The 21016-nt window shown below is 41.1% G+C and overlaps 1 protein-coding gene across 1 annotated transcript in view; it reads right to left on the bottom strand.

The window, feature by feature from the left end:
- KAT2B (lysine acetyltransferase 2B) overlaps nt 1-1443 on the bottom strand; it is a 91375-nt gene extending 89932 nt beyond the window's left edge. Inside the window, 3 exon segments of the mRNA XM_087430605.1 lie at nt 1058-1275; nt 1278-1313; nt 1316-1443. Of these exon segments, the coding sequence (XP_087286731.1) occupies nt 1058-1275; nt 1278-1313; nt 1316-1352 (291 nt within the window). The 5' untranslated portion in view covers nt 1353-1443.
- Nucleotides 1444-21016: the final 19573 nt, after the last annotated feature.

Below are 21016 nucleotides of genomic sequence, written 5' to 3'. Positions count from 1 at the left end.
TAGCAGGATTAATAATCTCTAGTCCAAAATTCAGAAGCGGCCACTGCCGCTGAGTTGTGTGAATCTGAAACCTAGGAACTTGACCGTGTTTGCAGCAGGCGGGAGGAATACATGGGAGGTGTGTGCCTGTGTCTCTTCCCCGCCTCAGCCACAGGCCTCGGGAGCTGACAAGGCCAAGTCCCCGCCCCCCTCAGCTGTCACCCTGTCAAAACAAAGCCGCTGCTGACAGCGCAGGGCCAGCCTGCCCCGCGGCCTCGGGCAATCCTCCCACCCCGGGAGCACGGCGCCCACATCTGGATCTGCAGCTGAGGGGCTACGGGATGCCGAGGGCTGGGACGGAGAGGGGATGGCAAGAAACGTGCGTCCTCAAACTGAGCAGTCGCGCCCGCCGTGCTGGGCTGTCATCTTGCCAAATCCTGTTTACACCCCGAGCAGCTGGGACAGCGTTTTAACTAAACAAGTAATAATACAATAATGACGGGGCTGTCACCGCGCGCCGCAGCGCCTCTGCCCTCAGCCGAGAGCGCCCGGAGCTCCAGGACCCTCGCGTCGGGCTGTGCCCCTCTTCCCACCCTGCGCGTTCCGCCCCTTCGATCTCCCAAAGCGCCGGGAGTCCGGGAGCCTATTCTACCCTCACTCCTCCCACCTAGCTCCTTCCAATGGGGCACGGGAGAGGACGGGCGAAGATCCCCAAAAAGATGTTTCCTCGGCCCCGGGGCGCTCGCCACACACTGAGCACTGCTCCGCTCCCTGGGAGGCGCCTCTGGCGGGCTCCTACAGAGCAACAAAGCCCCAGGGCAGCCCAGGAGCGCGGACGCAGAGGCAACTCCTTCCGAGAGGAGCAATGAAAGGTTCTCGGTCTTGGTGATTCCCCTTCTTCCAACCCAACAGGACTCTTGTCCGAGAAGCAGCTAATTGGGCGCGGGCGACAGCAGCACTTCCGCGGTGCAGCGGCCCCGGGCGGGAGGCAGGAGGCGGGGGCGGGAGGGGGAGGGGGCGGGGGGGCTCGCCGCCGGGCCCTAGACCCCCGCGGCGGTCCGGCGCGGCGAGCCCGTACCTTGCAGGCGGAGTACACTCCGAGTTTCTCCAGTTTCTTGGCCCGCGGAGCGGAGCGCAGTTGCGCCTTCTTCACGGCGATCCGGGCCGAGCCGCCGCCTCCCGGTCCTTCGGCCGTGCCCGCCGCCGCCACCGCCGTCGCCGGTCCGCAGGCGCCCGAGCCCCCGGCGGCGGCGGCGGCGGCGCACGGGGAGCCCTGCGGGGGCGCGGGCGGCGGCGCGGGGGCTGTGCGGGCAGCGCCCCGAGCCCGGCCCCGCCCCGCCGCCGGCCGGCCCGGCCCCGCCAGCCTCGGACATGCCGCCCCGGAGCGCGGCAGCAGGCGCCGAGTGTCAGGCGCCGCCGCCGCCAGGGTCTCCCGCTCGGGCTCCGGTCGCCGGGAGAGCGAGACCCTCCCCACGCCCTCCCGCCCCTGCGCCCACCCCCTCCCGCCCCCGCCCGCCCCGCGCGCCGCTCGCCCCGCGCGCTCCGGCCGCGGCCCGCGCGCTGACGGCGGTGGCGGCGGCGGCAGCTGCTCCCCCAGGAGGGAGGGGACTAGCGGCTCCGCGGCCGCCGCCGCCACTGCACACGCCCTCCCCCAGTGCTCCCCGGGGCTCCGCGCTGCGCCCTGGCCGCCGACATGTTCCTCGGGGCTGCGCACCGGGGGCGCCCCGGCCTCTGGCCCGCGGCCCGCGGGCTCTGCGCCCCCCACCCCCGCGCCTCGGCGCCCGGCGCTCGCCCGCCAGGGGGCGAGGCCACGCTCGGGGTGAGGGCGAGGGGGGATGCGGGTGGGGGTAGGGGGCCGGAGCCCAGGCACCTGCTGGCCGCCTCCGTCTCCGCAGGCCCCCCGGCCGACCCCCGCCCTGCCGAGCCCCCCCCGGGGGCGGGGGCGGTGGGGCGCGGGAGACTCCCAGTTATTTGTTCTTCGCCTCTATTCCACCCTCTCTCGGAACAGAGACAACTTCCTCCACCCTAGCGGGAGCCAGAGGAAAAAAAATATTTTTGAAAAGTACCCGTCCATGCTAATCCTTTTCTTTGTTGCTAATTCACCAAAATAAAAGCGTCATGTTTCCTATTTTTTTTAAACGCTTTTCTGTCCAACTTTTTTTTTTTAATTAAGAATGCTTTTCTTCCTATAGCAATTTCTGGATCTAATCTGCCAGCGGAAGGAAAAGACTGTGAATCAATATTTTCTGTAAATTTTGTTTGAAAGTGCTGGCTGTTAAAGGAACGGCTGTCTGAAAGCGCTGTCAGAATGAAAACTATGCGCAGTGGGAAAAGTTGGAATACAAAAAGTTGGTTAATACGGTTCATCTCTTCATGGTGGGATTCTAACCTTGCCTTTTTCTTTTCTATAATGTTCCATAGTTTTCAAAATTGATATCACCAGCATGCATATTAACCGTGAAAAAAATTTAAGCAGCATCCAAAAGAATGAGTGTTGATTTTGGCCTCAAACTTAAAAAAAACACACAGAAAAAACTCAACTCAGCATTTTCATCTATTGTTGAAACTGTTGAAAACTCGTTTTCATTGTTAATGACAATGAGGGTGGTGTTTAGTATTGTGGAGTGCATATTTCAGTTTTTCATTTGAAAGTTGTGCACCCTTGGTTGGCCTTTCTAAAGCAGTTTGCAAAAGCCCAGCGTTATTTTTCAGGACCCTTCACAAGTGCCCTGCTTTTGTAATATGAGTCATAATTTTTATGTAATATGGGTCATAATGTGCGTATTATCAAATTCTTTACATGCCGTGTAACTCTCGCCCAGCTCCAACCAGAGACGCCTTAAGGAATGTGCTTTTCCCTGGAAACATTCCCCTTCCCATCCCGTTTTTTTCAGTTAATTTGCTCTATCCTTTTTCTAGATTCTCTATGTTCTTTTGACTTTTAATGCAGAGTGATATGTTAAAATGATAAATAAAAAAGTTTGTAGATCTAAATAGTGACATTAGACTGCACAGAAGGCAATAGCCTCTTCCAACTTCCGCGCGGTGTGAAGGTCTGAAATGGCAGACTCATCAGGCTGCATCAGGACACTTACTTGCCTGCTGGCTCTTCTGAGGTGTTTTGCAGATTTTTTTTTGTGGTTCTCACCAAAGCAGGATGGGCTTCTTAAAGGCTGTGATGCCCTGGTCAAAGTCTAACATCATGATGTTAGCAAATATGTGCATTTGAGCATTTCACTGGATATAAATTTCCCTCAAATAGTAAAAAAAAAAAAAAAAAGAAAAGATAAATATTAATTCTAGTTAATGGTTCTCATGCTGAAAGTGTAGGGGTGCAGAGTCCTGATATCTGCAGCCTGCTTTGAGATGCAGAAATAAGATAGATTGATGCATCTGTGAATGGGCAAATAGGCAGATGAACAGATATATAATAAAGCAAGTAGAGCAAAATGTTAATAGTTGAATCTAGGTAGTGGGTATAGGAGTGTTCACTGTGCAGTTCTTTCAACTTTTCTGTATGTTTGAAATTTTCCATAATAAAATGTTGAGGAGGGAAATCCAGCTTTAATATTAATTCAGCCATCACCTCCCCCTCCCAAGCTGTCCCCAGAATTCAGGAGGCAGGCTATTTCCAGGATCTTTTGAAGCAGAAGAAAACAACCTCATTTCAATCCACCCTGAAAACCATCACTGTCTGAATGGTGAATGGCTTGTGACATCAACTGAACATTATTTTTCATTATTTTCCTGCTCTGAACACCCAGATGACATACTGCCTTAGGCGGAAGGCCCACATTTTCACGACCTATTCAAAGCGTTATGAGCACCAGGCAGGGACATTTCAAGGGCAAAGGATTCAGGAGGCTTGTTGCCTCTTCATAGTCAGGCTGTTGTGAATATTTATTTAGTAAGCTCCTGTGTGCAGAGCCCTTTTACAAAGTGGGTACCAATAAAATAAAAGGCAATGTTTTAGTTTACAAAGTATTTACAACTGTGAAAGGATTTCAATCTAAAATGGAACTGGAGGATATGAAATGGAGACTCACCCTCAGAAGAACAGAAGTTAAGAAGTGAGAGACTGATTTCCCATAAATGCCTGAATTACAGAAGATAAGACTTACCTCCTGACCAATGAACATCAGCCAAGAATCTCTCCCTAGCCTCAAGCCAATGAACTTACTGTTGGCTGGACTTCCCTCTCTTTGCACTCCTTGCCCAGAAATCCAGCCCACCCAAAACCTTTAATGGACTCGCCTGTAGCTTGCTACAGCATGCGTTTTCAGAATTGCAGTTCCTCAGCTATTACCAAATAAACTCAATTTCTGGTGGTTCAAGCTTGCCTCAGTTTACCTCTTTATTTAGGTTGGCATGACTTACTGAGGTAAGGAAGCCACAATTAGAAAATAAAGGGCTTGGGGAGTAGGAGTTGTAGGGGGCGGGTTGACCACTGGAGGTTACTTCTGGTATATTAATCCTATAGAGTGTTATGCAGCTGTTACAAAGAATAACTTTTATACAAATGTAATAGCCTAGACAGATCTCCAAGAAATACTGTTGAAGGAACCTTGTGCAGTATAATACCATTTATGTTAAAAACAAACTCACATTGACATATAAGCACAATTCTGTATTTGTTCAATGAGTGCATACAAAAGTGCAAAACCAAGAGGAAGATTTAGAAAGATACACAGTCAACTCATTAATGTAGTTTCTTTTCACTGGGCACCCTTGAGAATGAAACTTATTTTTCTCATTTATGTATTCCCAGTTCCTCACTCAAAAAAAGCTCTCAATAAATACCAGTAGTCATTTCTACCTGTAAACTTTATCTTCGATCTGTTCATATCTGTCTCCATGGCTGTCACCTCTCGGCCAGACTGCCAACAACAACTTCCTTCTGGTCTCTCTGCTTTTACTCTTGCTGTACCACAATCCCCTCTTCACAGTACAGAGTTTTACAACTGTAAATGCAAACCTGCTCCCACAATTCCCCTTGAAACCCTCCAATGGCCTCTCCTAACATTTAAACTACAGTCTCAATTCCCTAACCTGTTTGGCAAGGCTCACCTCCCCTGGCCCTTCTCCCTGGTGTGAGGTACACTCCAGCCAAACTCGGGAAGCTCTTGCCTGCCTCAGGAGCTTTGCATGTGCTGTATTGCCTGACACCCTCCCCCAGAAGGCATGGCTGGCCCCTATTCATCTAGTATCCCTTGCTCAAAGATGCCGTCCCACCTAAGAAAGGCAAGTTTTGTGACCATCTATTGTTACTCCAACGTCTACTACCTTTTTGCCATCTTCCTTCCTTCCAAGCCCACACAGCTTCTGTAATGCACCTGAACCCCACAGGTGGATTGAAATTGTCCCCACTGAGGGCTCAGACCCCAAGGGCTAAGTCTGGACCAGGCGGTATCAGAGCAGGTTTGCCCCACTGTGTGGCCAGTGGCTAACATCCTTCCTGGCACAGCCACCTGCTTTTAGAGACAGCGGCTTGACATGAGTGTAAAATAAAGACACGTCAGGTAGACGTCTCAGTGTGGAGCTCCTTGGGCCGACTTCCCACTGGAGAAAGTGGCTGTGAGTACTGGACATTTATTTTAATAATCTCTAAAACAAAATCTATACTTCTAAAGAAAAAGTAGTGAAAAAAAATTATAAAATGAATCCTATGGTGGGGAGACATAAAATCTCTAGTTTTCAAGCATTTACCCGATTAAATCGTCATTTCTGATGTGAGTCTTAACCATGCCTCATATACAATTATTGCTACTTTATTCATTTTTATTTTTAGCTGTTCTTAAATAACAATTTCCCATATTTAATATGAATGGGCCTAAATGTGATTGGCAGAGCATTGCCCTTGTAAGGAGAGAGGGTTGTTTTCTGTTTTAAATACTAACACATGCATGTTTTAGCAGCCTACCTGCCATTTACAATGAAGGTACAAAGTAAGGAAAAAAAATGAAGTCTCCTTTCTTCTGAACTCAAGCTAAATGGCTGACTGCTTTTCTAGAGCAATATGAGTATTTATCTCTTTGAGCAACTTGAAAATTATGTAAGAAAATCAAATTTCCAAAGAACCAAACTTTGATATGACCTAGATTTTCTGTAACAATCTGAATATCATGAATTTTATTCTTGGTAGTGCCAGATAATTGTTTAAAATAAATCTAAGAGGGTTTCTAATTCTCTAACTCTGTGAAAATGTTCATACACATAATTTCACAAATTAAGAAAAAAATATTTTTATCAGGATGGGGTTTCTAGTTTAGGGCCCCCTTATAAGGGAAAACCATCTTCCTCAATTCCTTAATCTTAAATCCTGGTTGGCTGAGCACACTGTAGCTGACCTACTGGATCCAAAATCAAAGTTCAGAGCAGTGTGTTTCAGCTTATGAAATAGGTCCTATACAACAGCAACCACTTTGGTTAAAAAAACAAGGAAGAAAAACAGAAAATGTTTAGCATAGTAACATGATATCTTCCCAAAACATAAAAATTTGTATGTTGTTATAAAGTATTTCAAACACATGGAAAAATACAATGAGCGATACAGTATCTGTATATCACCAACTAGATTTTCTTAATATTCTTTCATTTGCCAGATAGATATATTATTAATTTAAGAAATCCTCCTCATATCTCTCTTTATCTCATTTCCCAAGTGCCTGCCCACCCCAGAAGTAAACACTCTAAGGAAGTGTGTATCCTTCTTATTGGTGTTTTTTGACGTTTATAAAACAAACCCTGTAGAGAGGGTTGGGTGACCTTTTGCTGTAAAAGGCTGGGCTTTGCAGGTCGTAGTAGTCGCTATCACAACGGCTGAACTCCGCTAAGGTGTAGTGTTCCGGGAAAGAACATTTCTTTCTCTTACATAGTTGGAAAGGAAGCAGGATATTAGCATATTATAACTAACAACCAAACATTCCCTTTTTTCTTGCTATTCTTAGCTAGAATTTTTGGTTTACATTTTTTGACACAAAGCAACTTCTTATTTTACTGCAATATATTAGTTTGCTACCGCTGCCATAACAAAGTACCATAAACTGGATGGCTTAAACAGCAGAAATTTATTTCCTCACAGTTCTGAAAGCTAGAAGTCCAGGATCAAGGTGTTGGCAGGATTGCTCTCTTCTGAGGCCTCTCTCCTTGGCTTATAGATGGCCATTTTCTGCCAATGTCTTCATAAGTCTTCCCTCTGTGTGTGTCTACATCCTAATCTCCTCTTCTTATAAGGACACCAGTCACATTAGATTAAGGCCCACCCAATGACCTCATTTAATTACCTCTTTAAAGATTCTATCTCCAAGTATAATCACATTTGAGGTACTAGGGTTTAGGATTTCAACATATGGATTTTGGGGGGGACACAATTCAGTCCATAACATGCAGCAAATAGTTAATTAACATATTCAACATATTTATACCAACATATTTTAAGAATTCCCATGCTAACTGTTTCTTGCACTATACTCCTTTATCTAGGCTTGCTTTTTTTCTTGCTGAACATATCCTTTAGTAGTTCTTTCAGAGAGAATCTAAACCATGACTCATCCAGTCTTCTACTTAGGGAAGGCCCTAAATCTATAGGAAGTGAAACATTTGTAACAAATGTGTTATATCTAGTTAGGATGAGTATAATATTTTTTAAAAACCTGCAAATAAAAATGAAGTCTTCTAAATTGCAATGGTATTTGATGTCAATTTTTAAAAATAAATATTTGTGTATTGTTCATGTCAAAAGAAAAAAGGAAAGAAAGAAAAGAAAGAGTCAGAACCCAGCATGTTTGTATCTCCAGCTACTTTTACTCCTTTGTCTCTCTGTTCTGGGATATTTATTCTATTTTTTGGTAGACTTTATTTTTAAAGATGTAACATGCATTTAGTTAAGTGCACTAATTTTAATTGTCCAGCTCAAGAATTTTTACATACGCATATACTTGGCCACTCACTATCCACATCATTATAAAGAACATTCCCAACACCCAAGAAGGCTTTCTTTTGCCCCTTTCCAGTCATTACCCTAAGGCAATCGTTATTCTGGCTTTCTCATCGTAGATTAGTCTTGCCTGTGCTTGAACTCCATGTAAACATAATCATACAGCATGGACTCATGTTGTCGGGCTCCTTTTTGAATACGATTATGTATATGATATCCATCATGTTGTTCCATGTAGCCGTATGTCGCTTCTTTTTATTGTTGTGTAGTATTCCATTATATGACTATACCACAGTTTATTTATCCATTCTCTTACTGATGAACATTTCCAGTTTTTTACTACTATGAATAAGGTTGCTATGAACATTCTTGTAATGCTTTTTTGTGGTCATATATACTCATTTCTCCAGCGTATATACCTAGGAGTATGGTTGCTGGATCATAGGGAAAGTGTACTTTGAGCTTTTATAGATACTGCCAGTTTTCCAAAGTAACTGTACCAATTTATACTCCTATAAATTGTGTGAAAATGACTATGCTGCGCATCCTCACCAAACTTTTGTATCATCAATCTCCTTAATTTTCACCATTTTGTTGGCTGTATAGGGATATCTCTTGGTGGTTTTAATTAGCATTTACAACACGCTTAATAACATTTTCGTTTGCTTATTGGCATTTTGGATATCTTCTTTTGTGAAATAAATGCCTGTTTAAGTCTTTTGCCCATTTTAAAATTAGTTTGTCTTTTTCTTTTTGATTTGCGGTAGACTTTTAATGTGTATTTTGGATTTGAATCCTTCAGTGGATGTATGTGTTGCAAATCTCTTAGTCTGTGGCTTGCCCTTTCGCTCTCTTAATAGTGTCCTTTGATGAACAGAAGCTCTTACTCTTATTGGTCTGAATTATCAATATTTTCTTTTACGTTTAATACTTTTGTGTCCCATTTAAAAACTCTTTGCGTAACCCATGTTTGTGAAGACGTTCTCCTATGTATTCCTTGGGTTTTATTGCTCTTATCTTTCACATTTCGGTCCCTGTTGCACCTTAATCAATTGCTGAGTATAGTGTGAAGTGGTGGTCACCATCTTATTAAAATTTTCTCTTTATATTTCGTTTTTGAACTAGCGTTGTTAGATGTTTTGAGCAGAAGGAGTGCCTTATAGCGTGACCTTTTAGCTCAACCTTTACTGAAAGTTCACTGTAGTGTTTTTTAAGAATAGTCTTGCACCCCATTAATGATTACACGTTCTTTAATTAGTTTTTAAAGCAGCATCCTCTTTGGCCTTAGGCTAGAGGAGCCCCTACTCTGGGACCCATAGTGTAAAGACTTCCTCATGTCATAAATACTCAAAGGCAGAATGGAGGTTGGGGTGGGGGGAGCAACTCTGTCGCTTGTCACTTGGTATGAGCTCCAGACAAGGCAACCCTGTAAACCTAGACATTCACTCTTCTACCTAACAGTATCAAGCCCCAGGGAGACACGTTTCCTTGCTTCTCTTGTCCTAGATCGTGAAAACAGAAGGCACCCGCATTGGAATACTGAGAAGTTTTGCATGTGAGAGTGTCACGGTTTTGGAGTGCAGGAAGGATTTGAGTGGCAGGAATGCTTAGGTAAGAGAAAAGACAAATTAATTAACTTGTCAAATCCTCCTTCTTAGCATGAATGCAAAAGATTCTTGCATAACAAAGTGCTGTTTCCCAGAGCCGAGCAGCCGTTTCTTGCTTCTTTGTGTTCCAATTCATGGTTCTGAAGATCCTCATAAATTAGCACAGTATTCACTAACGGTGCACAGTGTCTGAGGAACATTTTGTAATATTAAACAATTCGTTTTACCCTCAAATTTATATGTATATAGATCTAAACATTACATATGGGAAGCGTGACATAGATTTTTTCATTGGCCAGTAGATGAGCGTTAAATACAAAGACTGTGAACAGTTTTATGAAATTATTTAAGGAGACTTAATTGAATTTTTTAAAAAGCTTATAAACATTCAGCTTATTTTAATATCTTTGATTGAAAATTTAATAATGATTATAACTTCACTTTGCCTTTTATTTTTGATAGGTCATTTTGAATATTTTAGAAGAAAGTTAACATTTTTAAAAACATGAAAAATAATTTGAATTTTTGAATTTTTTTACATTTACTGTCATTCACATTTTTGGGGTGAAAATACATTCAAAATTTGTACATTTTAAATACGATTACATTTTGACCATGTACATGTATTACTTTGAATTAAAAATTAAATAAAAAAGAAGAAAAAAGAAAGTCCGTAAGAAAAATAAAGGGCTTAGAACTTTGTCTGGCAAATGGTGGGTACTGGATAAATATTAAGGATTTCCTTCTGCCACTCCCACTGTCCCTCTCTTGGTTTTAACTTGACATCAGATTAAACATCATTTCCCTCCCTCCTTTCCCACTCTCCACCTTCCAAATACAAACATACATATCCTGTTTGGAATTTGGTTGCCTTATGGAAACAAGCCTAAAATTTGGAAGAAAACAGAGCCAGGAGAATTGACAGGAGACATTAGAGGAATCTAGTTGAGGCCAAATAGAAAAATTAGATAAAAGTTCAATGATTTGAGGGGACCAATTATTTTTTGCAGAATTCTGACATACGGCATGTGTCAGGCACTTCTTGGCCTAGAGAGAAGTCATGGGCATCTCAGAAATGTGGGTTCGGCCAAAGGGAATTGAACTGACTCGTACTAACAATTTGACTTCCAGGTTGGGCTGCCAGCCCTCAGCAAAATCAAATGAAAGCTTCAGGATCTTAGCACTACTGGCCACATCCACACGTCTTCAGACACACCTGGAATGTTTTAACAGCTAGAATCTAATTTCTGAGGTGATTCATAGAAAGCTCAAATTTGTTATAGCACTCAACAATAATAAAATAAGAATAGCTAACAGTTTGGGGATACTTACCACATGCTAGGCACTGTGCTAACCCCTGCAAAATAACCTATCTAATCCTTACCAGGATGTTAAAGCTGTTATCCCACCTTAGAGATGAGCAACTTGAGGCTCAGAGAAGTCAAGTAACGTGCACCAGATTCTCTTCTGCTCTTAACCACTTTAACTTTCAGCCAATAATGATGGTGGCTGCCATTTGTTGAGAACTGACTAAGGGCCTGAACATGCGTCTAACAAATTTAGTCTTCGTAACAGTCCCAGTGGGGAGCACTTAGGAGTCCCATTTACAGACAAAGAACCTTCAGCTGCAGCACCTGGAATTACAGGTAATAGAGACAATAGTAGTAATGGGTGCAGGGGCTCTCCCCCACTTCCTGATTTGAAAGCAGAAGAGAAGGTGGGCTTTCTTCTTTCACCCTGTTGAGAATCTTGTTTTCTGTGCAGAAGAGGACATTTTTCATTCTAGAACAGCACAATTCAATATAACTTTCCACAATGATGGAAATGTTCTACATCAACGCTGTCCAATATGGTAGCTACTGACCATGTGTGGCCATTGAGAGTGTAAAATGTGGTGGGTGACACTGATGAACTGAAATTTTATAACTGGTTAAATTTAAATAGCACACGTGGCTAGTGGCTACCGTATTGGACAGCACAGTTGTAGAGCGTGAGACTGCTTGGCCGCCAAGTTCCCAGAAGGGTCGGAGTTTCTGATACTCCCCTCTCCTTTCTCTTAGCTCTACTATTGCCAGCTTCTGGGGCATGGATCTTCAGACGGAGGCACGGCGAAGAACTGAGGAAGAGGGAAAAGAATCAGGATGTTTCTTACTCCCTGTACTAAAAACAAAATATCTAAGTGCTCCAACACTTATTTCATTGGTTCATTTACTTCGCAAATATATATGGAACTCTTCCTACAAGGCAGGAAGTCTATGTATTGGCTCTGGAGTTAAAATGGCGAGCAAGACAGGACTGGAGAGACAGACATTAATTAAATAATCTCACAAATACATCATTAGAAACTCAAATAAAGAAAAAGAAAAGGAGTGGTGAAGGTCTTCGACAAGGATGGAGGATTTGTGTGAGGCATCGAGAAACACCTTTCTGATGATGCTCAAGTTCAGCGTGTGGAAGTGATGTTTTAGGTGAAAAACTAATGAGTTAGAATTAACAGTGGAGGGAAAAGCATTCAAGGTGGAGGGAATAGCATGTACAGGCCTGAGGTGGGCAGATTATGGACGTGTTTGAGGAACTTTAAAGAAAGGGAGAGTGGGGAGAGACGGGGCTGAAGACGCAGGCTCTACAGAACCTTGTCTGCCATATCAGGGCTTTTGACCTTTATTCTAAAAGCAGTGGCTAGCTACTGAAAGGTTTTAAGCAGAGGAGTGACATGATTAGAAAATAAACTTTAAAAACAAAACCAAACAAAAAAAACTTGGCTTTTAACAAGGGCTTCATTGTTCCCTGTTCCTTCCTTCCTTCCTCCCCTCGAAGGCAGGCAGGTGACTCCCCCAGACACAGGGCTGCAGCTGGCTCCAGAGGCAGATCCTCAGAACAGACTAAAAGTGCTTGGTCCTGGGCCCAGAGGATGAATGGAGCTAAGCTGTGTTCTTTCCTCTAATGCTCTGTGTGTTCTCTCTGTGTGTTTCTGCCATTAAATAAATACTGGGGTATTTATAAAAACTGTCAGCAAACCACCCACTCCATTTTCTCTGCCTCAGGCCCAAAGGCCCTCAAACAGTAACAGGCTGTACCAGAATCTCTCCGATATCCAAAGAGACAGCCCCTAAGGGACTGTTAAATATAACTCTCTTCCACACAGGCCGGTGCCTGCTGCCTTGACTTTTACAATCGTAATTGTGGAACATCTAGGAAACTTGAATTTGACGTGCAGTTTTAAGCTGAACAAAGGCAGCCTACTAGAGAAGTTGACTTTCAATATTTTCTAGTCTGGCTACCTCTCCATTGAGTTACATGCGGTTGATCAATCTTCATTTTGGAGAATGACAAGGCAAAGAATTTATTCCAGTGGGAAAAAGGCAAGAAAAGAAGAGTGAAAACAAGAAAAAAGACTTGTGAATGTATTTGAACTTCAAAAGTTTCAAATAATGAGAGTCCAACTTCCTTAAGCAAAAGGATCACTGATTGTTCTCCCCAAATGAATTGATTTTACCTCTGTCCCTGGCGTAATAGAAAAGTCACCCGTTTTGCTGGTCAACATACTTGAGCTTGATTCTCCACTCTGCCCTTTACTCCAGGCAAGTTAACTCACCTTCCGGAGCTTCAGTGTCCTTGGCTGTAAAATGAGGTAATAGTGCCTGTTAGCAGGGTTGCATGGGTGTAAGACAATGTGGATGGAATGCTTAGAAATAGTCACCGCACATGGTAAGCACTGGCATTGTTATTATCCAGTAATGTATCTGTGTGTCTCTCGTCCCTGTGACGCTGAGCTCCTCAAGCATAGAGAACTGCCATTGGCCTTTATGTCTGGTGCCTACTCCTGTAGGTGCTCAGTAAATAAAACGAATAATTGATATAGCCATCATATAGTAAAGAAATTCTTCTCTTGCACTGTCAGCCTTCCCAAGATAGTCAATCGTCTAATTTCCTACAGTCTTTACTGTTTTTTTGCATCTGTTTAGATGTGAATTAGGAAAATAAAATTATTGAATTCACTTCCAGAAAGATACCTTTCTAGATATCTTTCTACTTACACATATATTTTTCTTAATTAATAAACTTTATTTTTTTAGCAGTTTTAGGATTACAGAAAAATTGAGCAGAAAGTACAGAGATTTCTCATATGCCCCCTCACTCCTTTCCCTGCATGTTAGTAACATCTTGCATTAGTGTGGTACTTTTGTTACAGCTAATGAGCCAATACTGGTACATTATTATCAACTAAATCTATAGTTTACATTAAAATTTACTCTTTGTGTTATACATTCTATGACTTTTGACATATGTATAATGACATGTATCCACCATTACAATATCACACGGAACAGTTTTACTGCTCCAAAACTCCCCTGTGCTCCACCCATTCATCCCCCCCCGCCCCCAACTCCTGGCAACCACTGACACTTACTATCTCTGTAGTTTTGTCTTTTCCAGAGTGTCATGGAGATGGAATCATACAGTATGTAGCCTTTTCACATTGGCTTGCTTTCACCTAGTAATGCACACTTAAGATTCATCCGTATCTTTTCCCGGCTTGATAGCTCATTTCTTTTGATCCCTGAATAATATTCTATTGTCTAGAGGTACCAAGTTTATTTATTCATTCCCTGACTGAAGGACATCTTGGTTGCTTCCAAGTTTTGGCAATTATGAATAAAGCTGCTATAAACATTTATGTGCAGTTTTTTGTGTGGACATAAGTTTTTGACGCATTTGGGTAAATATCAAGGAGCATAACTGCTGGATCATACTGTAAATACACATTTACATTTGTAGGAAACTGCCAAACTGTCTTCCAAAGTGGCTGTACCATTTTACATTGCTGCCAGCAAGGAATGACAGTTCTTGCTGTGCTACATCTTCTCCAGCATTTGTCGTTGTCAGTGTTTTGGACATGAGACATTCTAATAGGTAAGTAGTGGTATCTCATTGTTGTTTTAATTTGCAATTCTCTGACATATAATTTTGAGCATTGTTTCATATACTTATTTTTCATCCGTATATTTTCTTTGGTGAGTGTTCAGATCTTATGTCCACTTTTAAATTGGGTTTTTTTTTTCATTGTTGAGTTTTAAGAGTTCTTTGTGTATTTTGAATACCAGTCATTTGTCAGATATGTGTTTTGCGAATATTTTGTCCCAAATTTGGCTTGTCTTTTCATTCTGTTAGTGTCTTTTGCAGAGCAGAAATTTTTAATTTTAATGAAGGTCAACTTATCAATTTTTCTTCCCTAGCTCATGCTTTTATATCTAAAAAGTCATTGCCAAACCCAAGTCACCAGACTTTCTCCTATATTGCCTTTTAGGAGTTTTATAGTTTTTTGTTTTACTTTTAGGTATTTGAACCATTTTGAGTTAATTTTTTTGAAAACTGTAAGATACATGTCTAGATTCTTTTTTTTTTTTTTGCACGAGGATGTTCAGTTGTTCTAGCATCATTTGTTGAAAAGATCATCCTTTCTCCATTGAATTGCCTTTGCTTCTTCATCCAAGATCAGTTGACTGTATTTGTGTGGGTTTATTTCTGGGCTCCCTCTTCTGTTCCGCTGATCTATTTGTCTGTTCTTTCACCCATACCACACTGTCTCGATCACTCTAGCTCTACGGTATGTCTTGATGTTAGGTAATGTCAGTCCTCCAACTTTGTTCTTCTCCTTCAATATTGTGTTGGCTACTTATATATTTTAAAGTAGTCTTATTGTTTTCAGAAAAATTATGCGTGCTTATAAAGAAAAAATTCAATGATACAGAAAACTAACACATACGTTAAAAGTTTACTTTATTGTGGAAGACTGGTTCCTAATCAATGGGAAAAAGAACAACAACACAAGAGGAAAAAAAAGAAAAAGTATCTGAATCATCAGTTTCAGAAAAAAAGGAAGTCTAATGGCCTACAAATATTTGTAAAGATATCAACATTTCTTTTAATTTAAAATGCAAAAGAAATAGCAGCAAGCTCCCATTTTTCTCTTTTCTGCCCATTATTAATCAAGATAGAGGAAATAAAACTCTCAAAAAATGATATAAATTGGTATAAAAGATATAGGTGGCTAGTTGGCAATACTTGGAATGTGTGCTTCTTGCAGGAAGGAATTTGTTTTCTTCACACGGAATCTCCAGTGCTAAAAACAGCGCCTGGCACGTGATACATCCTCGATGAAGTATTGCTGAATAAATTTGAAAAATTCAAAGTGCACTTAGTCACTGACAGAGGAATTCTACTACTAGGAATTTACCTTATGGATACATGTACAAGGATTTTATTTTTGTAGCGTTATTTGCAAAAACCAAATGCTATTAACAGGCTAAATGTCCATCAAAAGAGAAAACATTAAATAGCTTCTTGTACACTAATACAATGGGATATTATGTAGCTGTCGAAAAAGAATAATGCAGATCTATACGACCTGATACGGAACAATATTATTGCTAAGTGAAAAAGCAAATTATAGAAGAGTATCCATAAAATGAGAACAGGTAAATATAATCAACTTGTTTTATGGCCCATACTGGAAGGATTCATGTCATCCAGTGAGTCTATCTTTGGATCGTGGATTGAGCAAGGAGGAAAAGAACACTTTCACCTCAGAGCCCACTTACTTGCTTACTTTTTCCACTTTAATAAAAATCAAGTACAATTTTTATGAATTTTTCTTTTAAATTGATTTATTTTTTTAAAACAAAAACATATGAATGTTTTTATGTAAATACATAAAAAGGGCACAGACATATTTATTTGAAAATGCCTTAATTATTTGGGGGAAATGACACATTCTCATTTAAAAATTTATATACAAAAGCAAAAAGAAGAAAGTAAAATCTATTACAAAGATAAAACCTTTATTAGCAGTTTGGTGAACATCTTTCTGGCTATTTCTTTATGCATCTGTACAATTTTACATAAATGGGTTCATCCTATTTATGCTGCTCTGTAGTCCACTTTTTTCATCAAACAATATTCAGTGGATTTCTTTCTAAATAAATCAGATTGTTTGTGTAAGCTTTATGCCTGTTTGTATGCCATTGTATTTACGACTCGTTTAGTAAACTAATCACTTATTTTTTAGCACTATAAACAATGCTTCCTCCCTCTTTTTTTTTTTGTGAGGAAGATTCGCCCTGAGCTAACATCTGTTGCCAGTCCTCCTCTTTTTGCTGAGGAAGATTGGTCCTGGGCTAACATCCGTGCCCATCTCCCTCTACTTTATATGGGACGCCGCCACAGCATGGCTTGATGAGCAGTGCATCGGTCCCCGCCTGGGATCCGAACCCGCCAATCAGGGGCCGCCGAAGTAGAGCTCACGAGCTTAACCGCTATGCCACCAGGCCGGTCCCCATTTTTAAAATAATGAATAGGCACCAAGTAAGATTTTAAATGTACATGTAAATATAATAGCAATACTATGAACAATAGTGCATCCATCATCTAGTCAGCATTACTTGAGATAAGTGCTATTTTGGATTTTGGTTTATCATTACTTTGTTTTTCTTTATCATTTTGTCATCTATGTTTGAATCCTAAAAAAATGTATTGTTTAGTTTGCAAGTTTATGCACTTTACATGAATGGAATCTTCCTCTATGAACCCCTTGTAACTGGCAATTCTTTCCATCAAGATATACTTCCTGATATTCCTCCACATTGTGGGTACTCAGAGTGGTTCTTCCCACTGAGGTATGATATTCCATTGTATGAATGCACCATGATTTATTTGTCCATTCTTCTTGTAGTCACTCACAGGTGACCCCCAATGATCACTACCTTCTGGTATTCACACCTTTGTGAATTCTCCTCCCCTTGAGTGTGGGTGGGAACTGTGACTTGCTTCTCACCATTAGAAAATGGCAAAGATGATGGGAGGTCATTCCCATGATTATACTACATAAAACCCAGTCTTGTTTGCATACTCTCTCCCTTGCTAGCTGTAAAGAAATAAGGCAATGTTGGGAGGACCACATGGCAAGGAGATGAGGACAGCCTCTACGACCTGAAGGTGATCTCCAGTAAACAGCCAGCAAGAAGCCAGGGTCCTCAGTCCTGGAAATACAAAGAAATGAACTCGGCCACCGACTTGAGTGAACTTGTAAGTGTATCCTCCTCCAGGTGAGCCTCCAGATGAGAACCTAGCCCTGACCAATGTCTGATTGCAGCCTTGCAGAAGACCCACCTAAGCTCTGCCCACACTCCTGACCTATGGAAGTGAGATAATAAATATATGTTGTTTTAAGCTACTGAGTTTGTGGTAGTTTACTATGCAGCAACAGATAACTAATATACTCTTGTTGATAGATATTTGGGTTGTTTCCAGGTTTTCGTGATTATCAGCCATACTAATATAACTGCTCTGATGCACATTTCCTGGTACATACACACAATAGTTTCTATAGAATAAATAACTTGAAATAGACTTGCTAAGGCAAAGGGTAGGACAGAGGTTGACAAACTCTTTCTGTAAAGACTCAGATAGTAAAGGTTTTAAGCTCTGTGGGCCCTGTGATCTCTGTTGCAACTATTCAGTTCTGCCATTGTATTACAAAAGCAGCCACAGATAATATAAACATGAATGAGCATGCTTGTGTTCCAGTACAACTTTATTTGTGAACACTGATATGTAAATTTTGAATAATTTTCATATGTCATGAAATACTATTGTATTGGTTTATTTCAACCAATTAAAAATGTAAAAACCATTCTTAGCTTGCAGAATTTATCAAAACAGGTGGCAGGACATATTGGCCCACAGGCCATAGTTCGCAGACCCTTGGGATAGGTGCATCTTCAACTTTCAAGACACGGCAGTGTCTTCTGAAGTGATGGTACCGATTTTTCCTCCCACCGGTAGCGTAGGGGTATAAGAGTTCTCATGGCTCCATGTCTTTGCCAATATTTGGGATGGTCAGACTCTAGCGCATTGTGCCAATATGGTGGATATGAAACATTAATTCATTGTGATTTAAATTTGCATCTTCCTGGTTATTACTGAGATGCAGTAATTTTCATGTTTATTAATCATATTTCCTCTTGTGAAATGTCTCTCAGGTCTTCTGCCTTTTGGGGAGAAGGGAATGTTTGTCTTTCCATTATTGATTTGTTTGAGTTATTTATATTTTTGCATATTCTGGATTTAAATACTTTGTCAATTATATGTGCTGTAAATATCTTCTCCCTGTAGATGGTTTGCTTTCCTCTCTTTTAGGGTGACATCTATACAATATTGAGTTTTTCAATCCAAATCCAAAACGAGTCTTTGCCTTTTATTCATACTTTCTTTTACATTCTTTGTACAGTTTTATAGTTTTTCCATATGAATTTTTTTCTTATACTTTTTTTTGTTTATTCCTAATTAAATAATTTTTTTGTTGTAATATCTAATGAGTTCTTTTTCCTTTTGTATTTTCAAATTAGTTGTTGTACTTTAATTATGTAATCTTCCACTTTACTAACTTACCTTATTTTTTTCCTTTCTATTTGGGCAAACCTAGTACAAGTTACCATTTTAGTGGACATATGATATTCTCAAAAATATGAAGGGCTTCAGACTCTGAAATAACTTTACATCATGTTTTCTCCTACTCTCTCTTTCAAGTTACTTTTAAATGTGTGTCTGTCTGTCTATCTGTCTGCATACATATTTATATAGGTGTGTGTGTGGGGGGGGGTAGTTAAAGGTGATATGCAGCTAGAGCAATGAAGATAGACATAGGCATAAGGAAGGCCAAAAGTGAGCAGAAAGAAACGTAGATAAAAGCAGATCAGCAGAAGAGAATTTAGTAGAAATATATGTGCAAAGATGGTTGTGGAATATGGGGAATACTAAATAATATTACTAAGTTAATATTAATAACAATTACGTATTGAGCATCTTTTCTGTACACTGTGCTCAGAATTTGACAGATGTTTCTCACTTCACATCAACCCAGCAAGGTTACTATTATTTTCTCTATTTCACAGCTGACAAAATTGTGGCCCAAATTGGTTAAATAATCTAAGAGCACCACCAAGTCATTAGCAAGCTAGGATTTGTGTCCAGCCTGCCTGCTCCTAAGCCCTTGCTTCTTCCACTCAGCTGTGTAGACTTTCTATGGTTTGGACATCCAGCAAGCACCAGCATCTGCATGAAGAGGCCTGTACATGGTCATGTTCATTGTAATGTTGATTATTATAGCAAAAAAAAAATAATTTCCATCATTAGAGGTAAATGATTAAATAATCGATGTTGCATCTTTACATTTGCTGTGGAATATAATACAGCGGTTAAAAAGAATGGGGTTGGTTGATAGGTATTGAACTGAAAAATCCCCACCCCATACTAGTAAGTGACAGAAAACATTCACAGAATAATATTACGATTATGTTGCCAAGTTATTTTTAAAAATACAGAAAACAAGACTTAATGGAGTTCACAAGTGTATTCCTATATAAAAATTTATCAAGCTGTTCATTTAGAATTTGTGCAATTGACTGTATGCAAACTAAATCTAAATTTAAAAATAGATTGCGTCTATGTTTTCATGTATATATGAAAATACATTGAAACTGGTCTGGAACAATACATACCCAATTTTTGGCAATGGTTACCTTGGGGAAAGGGAGACCTCTGCTTTTCGTTTACATATTTTTGAATTGTTTGAATATTTTAAAAAGGGGAATGCATTAATTGGGTATCTGGTAAATAAGTAAAAGTACAACATGTTTTTATTTAAGTCAATAAAATAAATAACATAAATAAAATAATCAATTAATACATAGACAAAATTAACAGACAGCAAATGCATTTTGGAAGAAAACAAGCTACTGAGACCCCAAGTAGAGATACTCCCACCTCCCCCCTGGGAAGTATTTCAGAAATATATTTTCTCTATTTTTGCCTCTCTGGAAAGAAGTTAATATTAAGTCACCAGTTAACTTCCGTAAGGAGATTTTCTTAGCACCCTGATCACCACCGGGCCTGAGGGCTGCATGTGGAGGTGAGATATGAGACCACAGCCGCCCTGCAAGATGCCTGACCCCACCCCAGGGAGCGGGAGCCTACAGTAGGAGACTCAGTACTTGCTTGAAGGAGCTGCCTCATTAACCTTCCCCCACTTCCACTGGCATGGAGCTGATGTGGCTGCCAGAAATGAATATGCAATACCTGCTTGCCTGGTGTGAATTAAAAAGCAATTCAATAGTAACAAATTCAGATTAAAACAATTGAATACCGTTTCCTACCAAACTGGCAAAGATTTGTTTAATGACTCTACACAATACTGGCCGGGGTGAGGTAGCAATGATGAGAGGTGAGGCTAGACAAGTTAGCAGAAGCCATGGGAGTCAGAGCTTCATCAAACACATTAAGGAGTTTGTCCCAAGGATAAGGGCAGGGCCGGCCCCGTGACTTAGCGGTTGGGTGCGCGCGCTCCACTGCTGGCGGCCCCGGTTTGGATCCCGGGCGCGCGCTGACGCACCGCTTCTCTGGCCATGCTGAGGCCGCGTCCCACATACAGCAACTA

Source organism: Ceratotherium simum, chromosome 5 (assembly GCF_057802395.1).
Source record: "Ceratotherium simum simum isolate JZ-2026a chromosome 5, ASM5780239v1, whole genome shotgun sequence".
NCBI lineage: Eukaryota > Metazoa > Chordata > Mammalia > Perissodactyla > Rhinocerotidae > Ceratotherium > Ceratotherium simum.
This window is presented reverse-complemented; position numbering and strand designations above follow the sequence as displayed.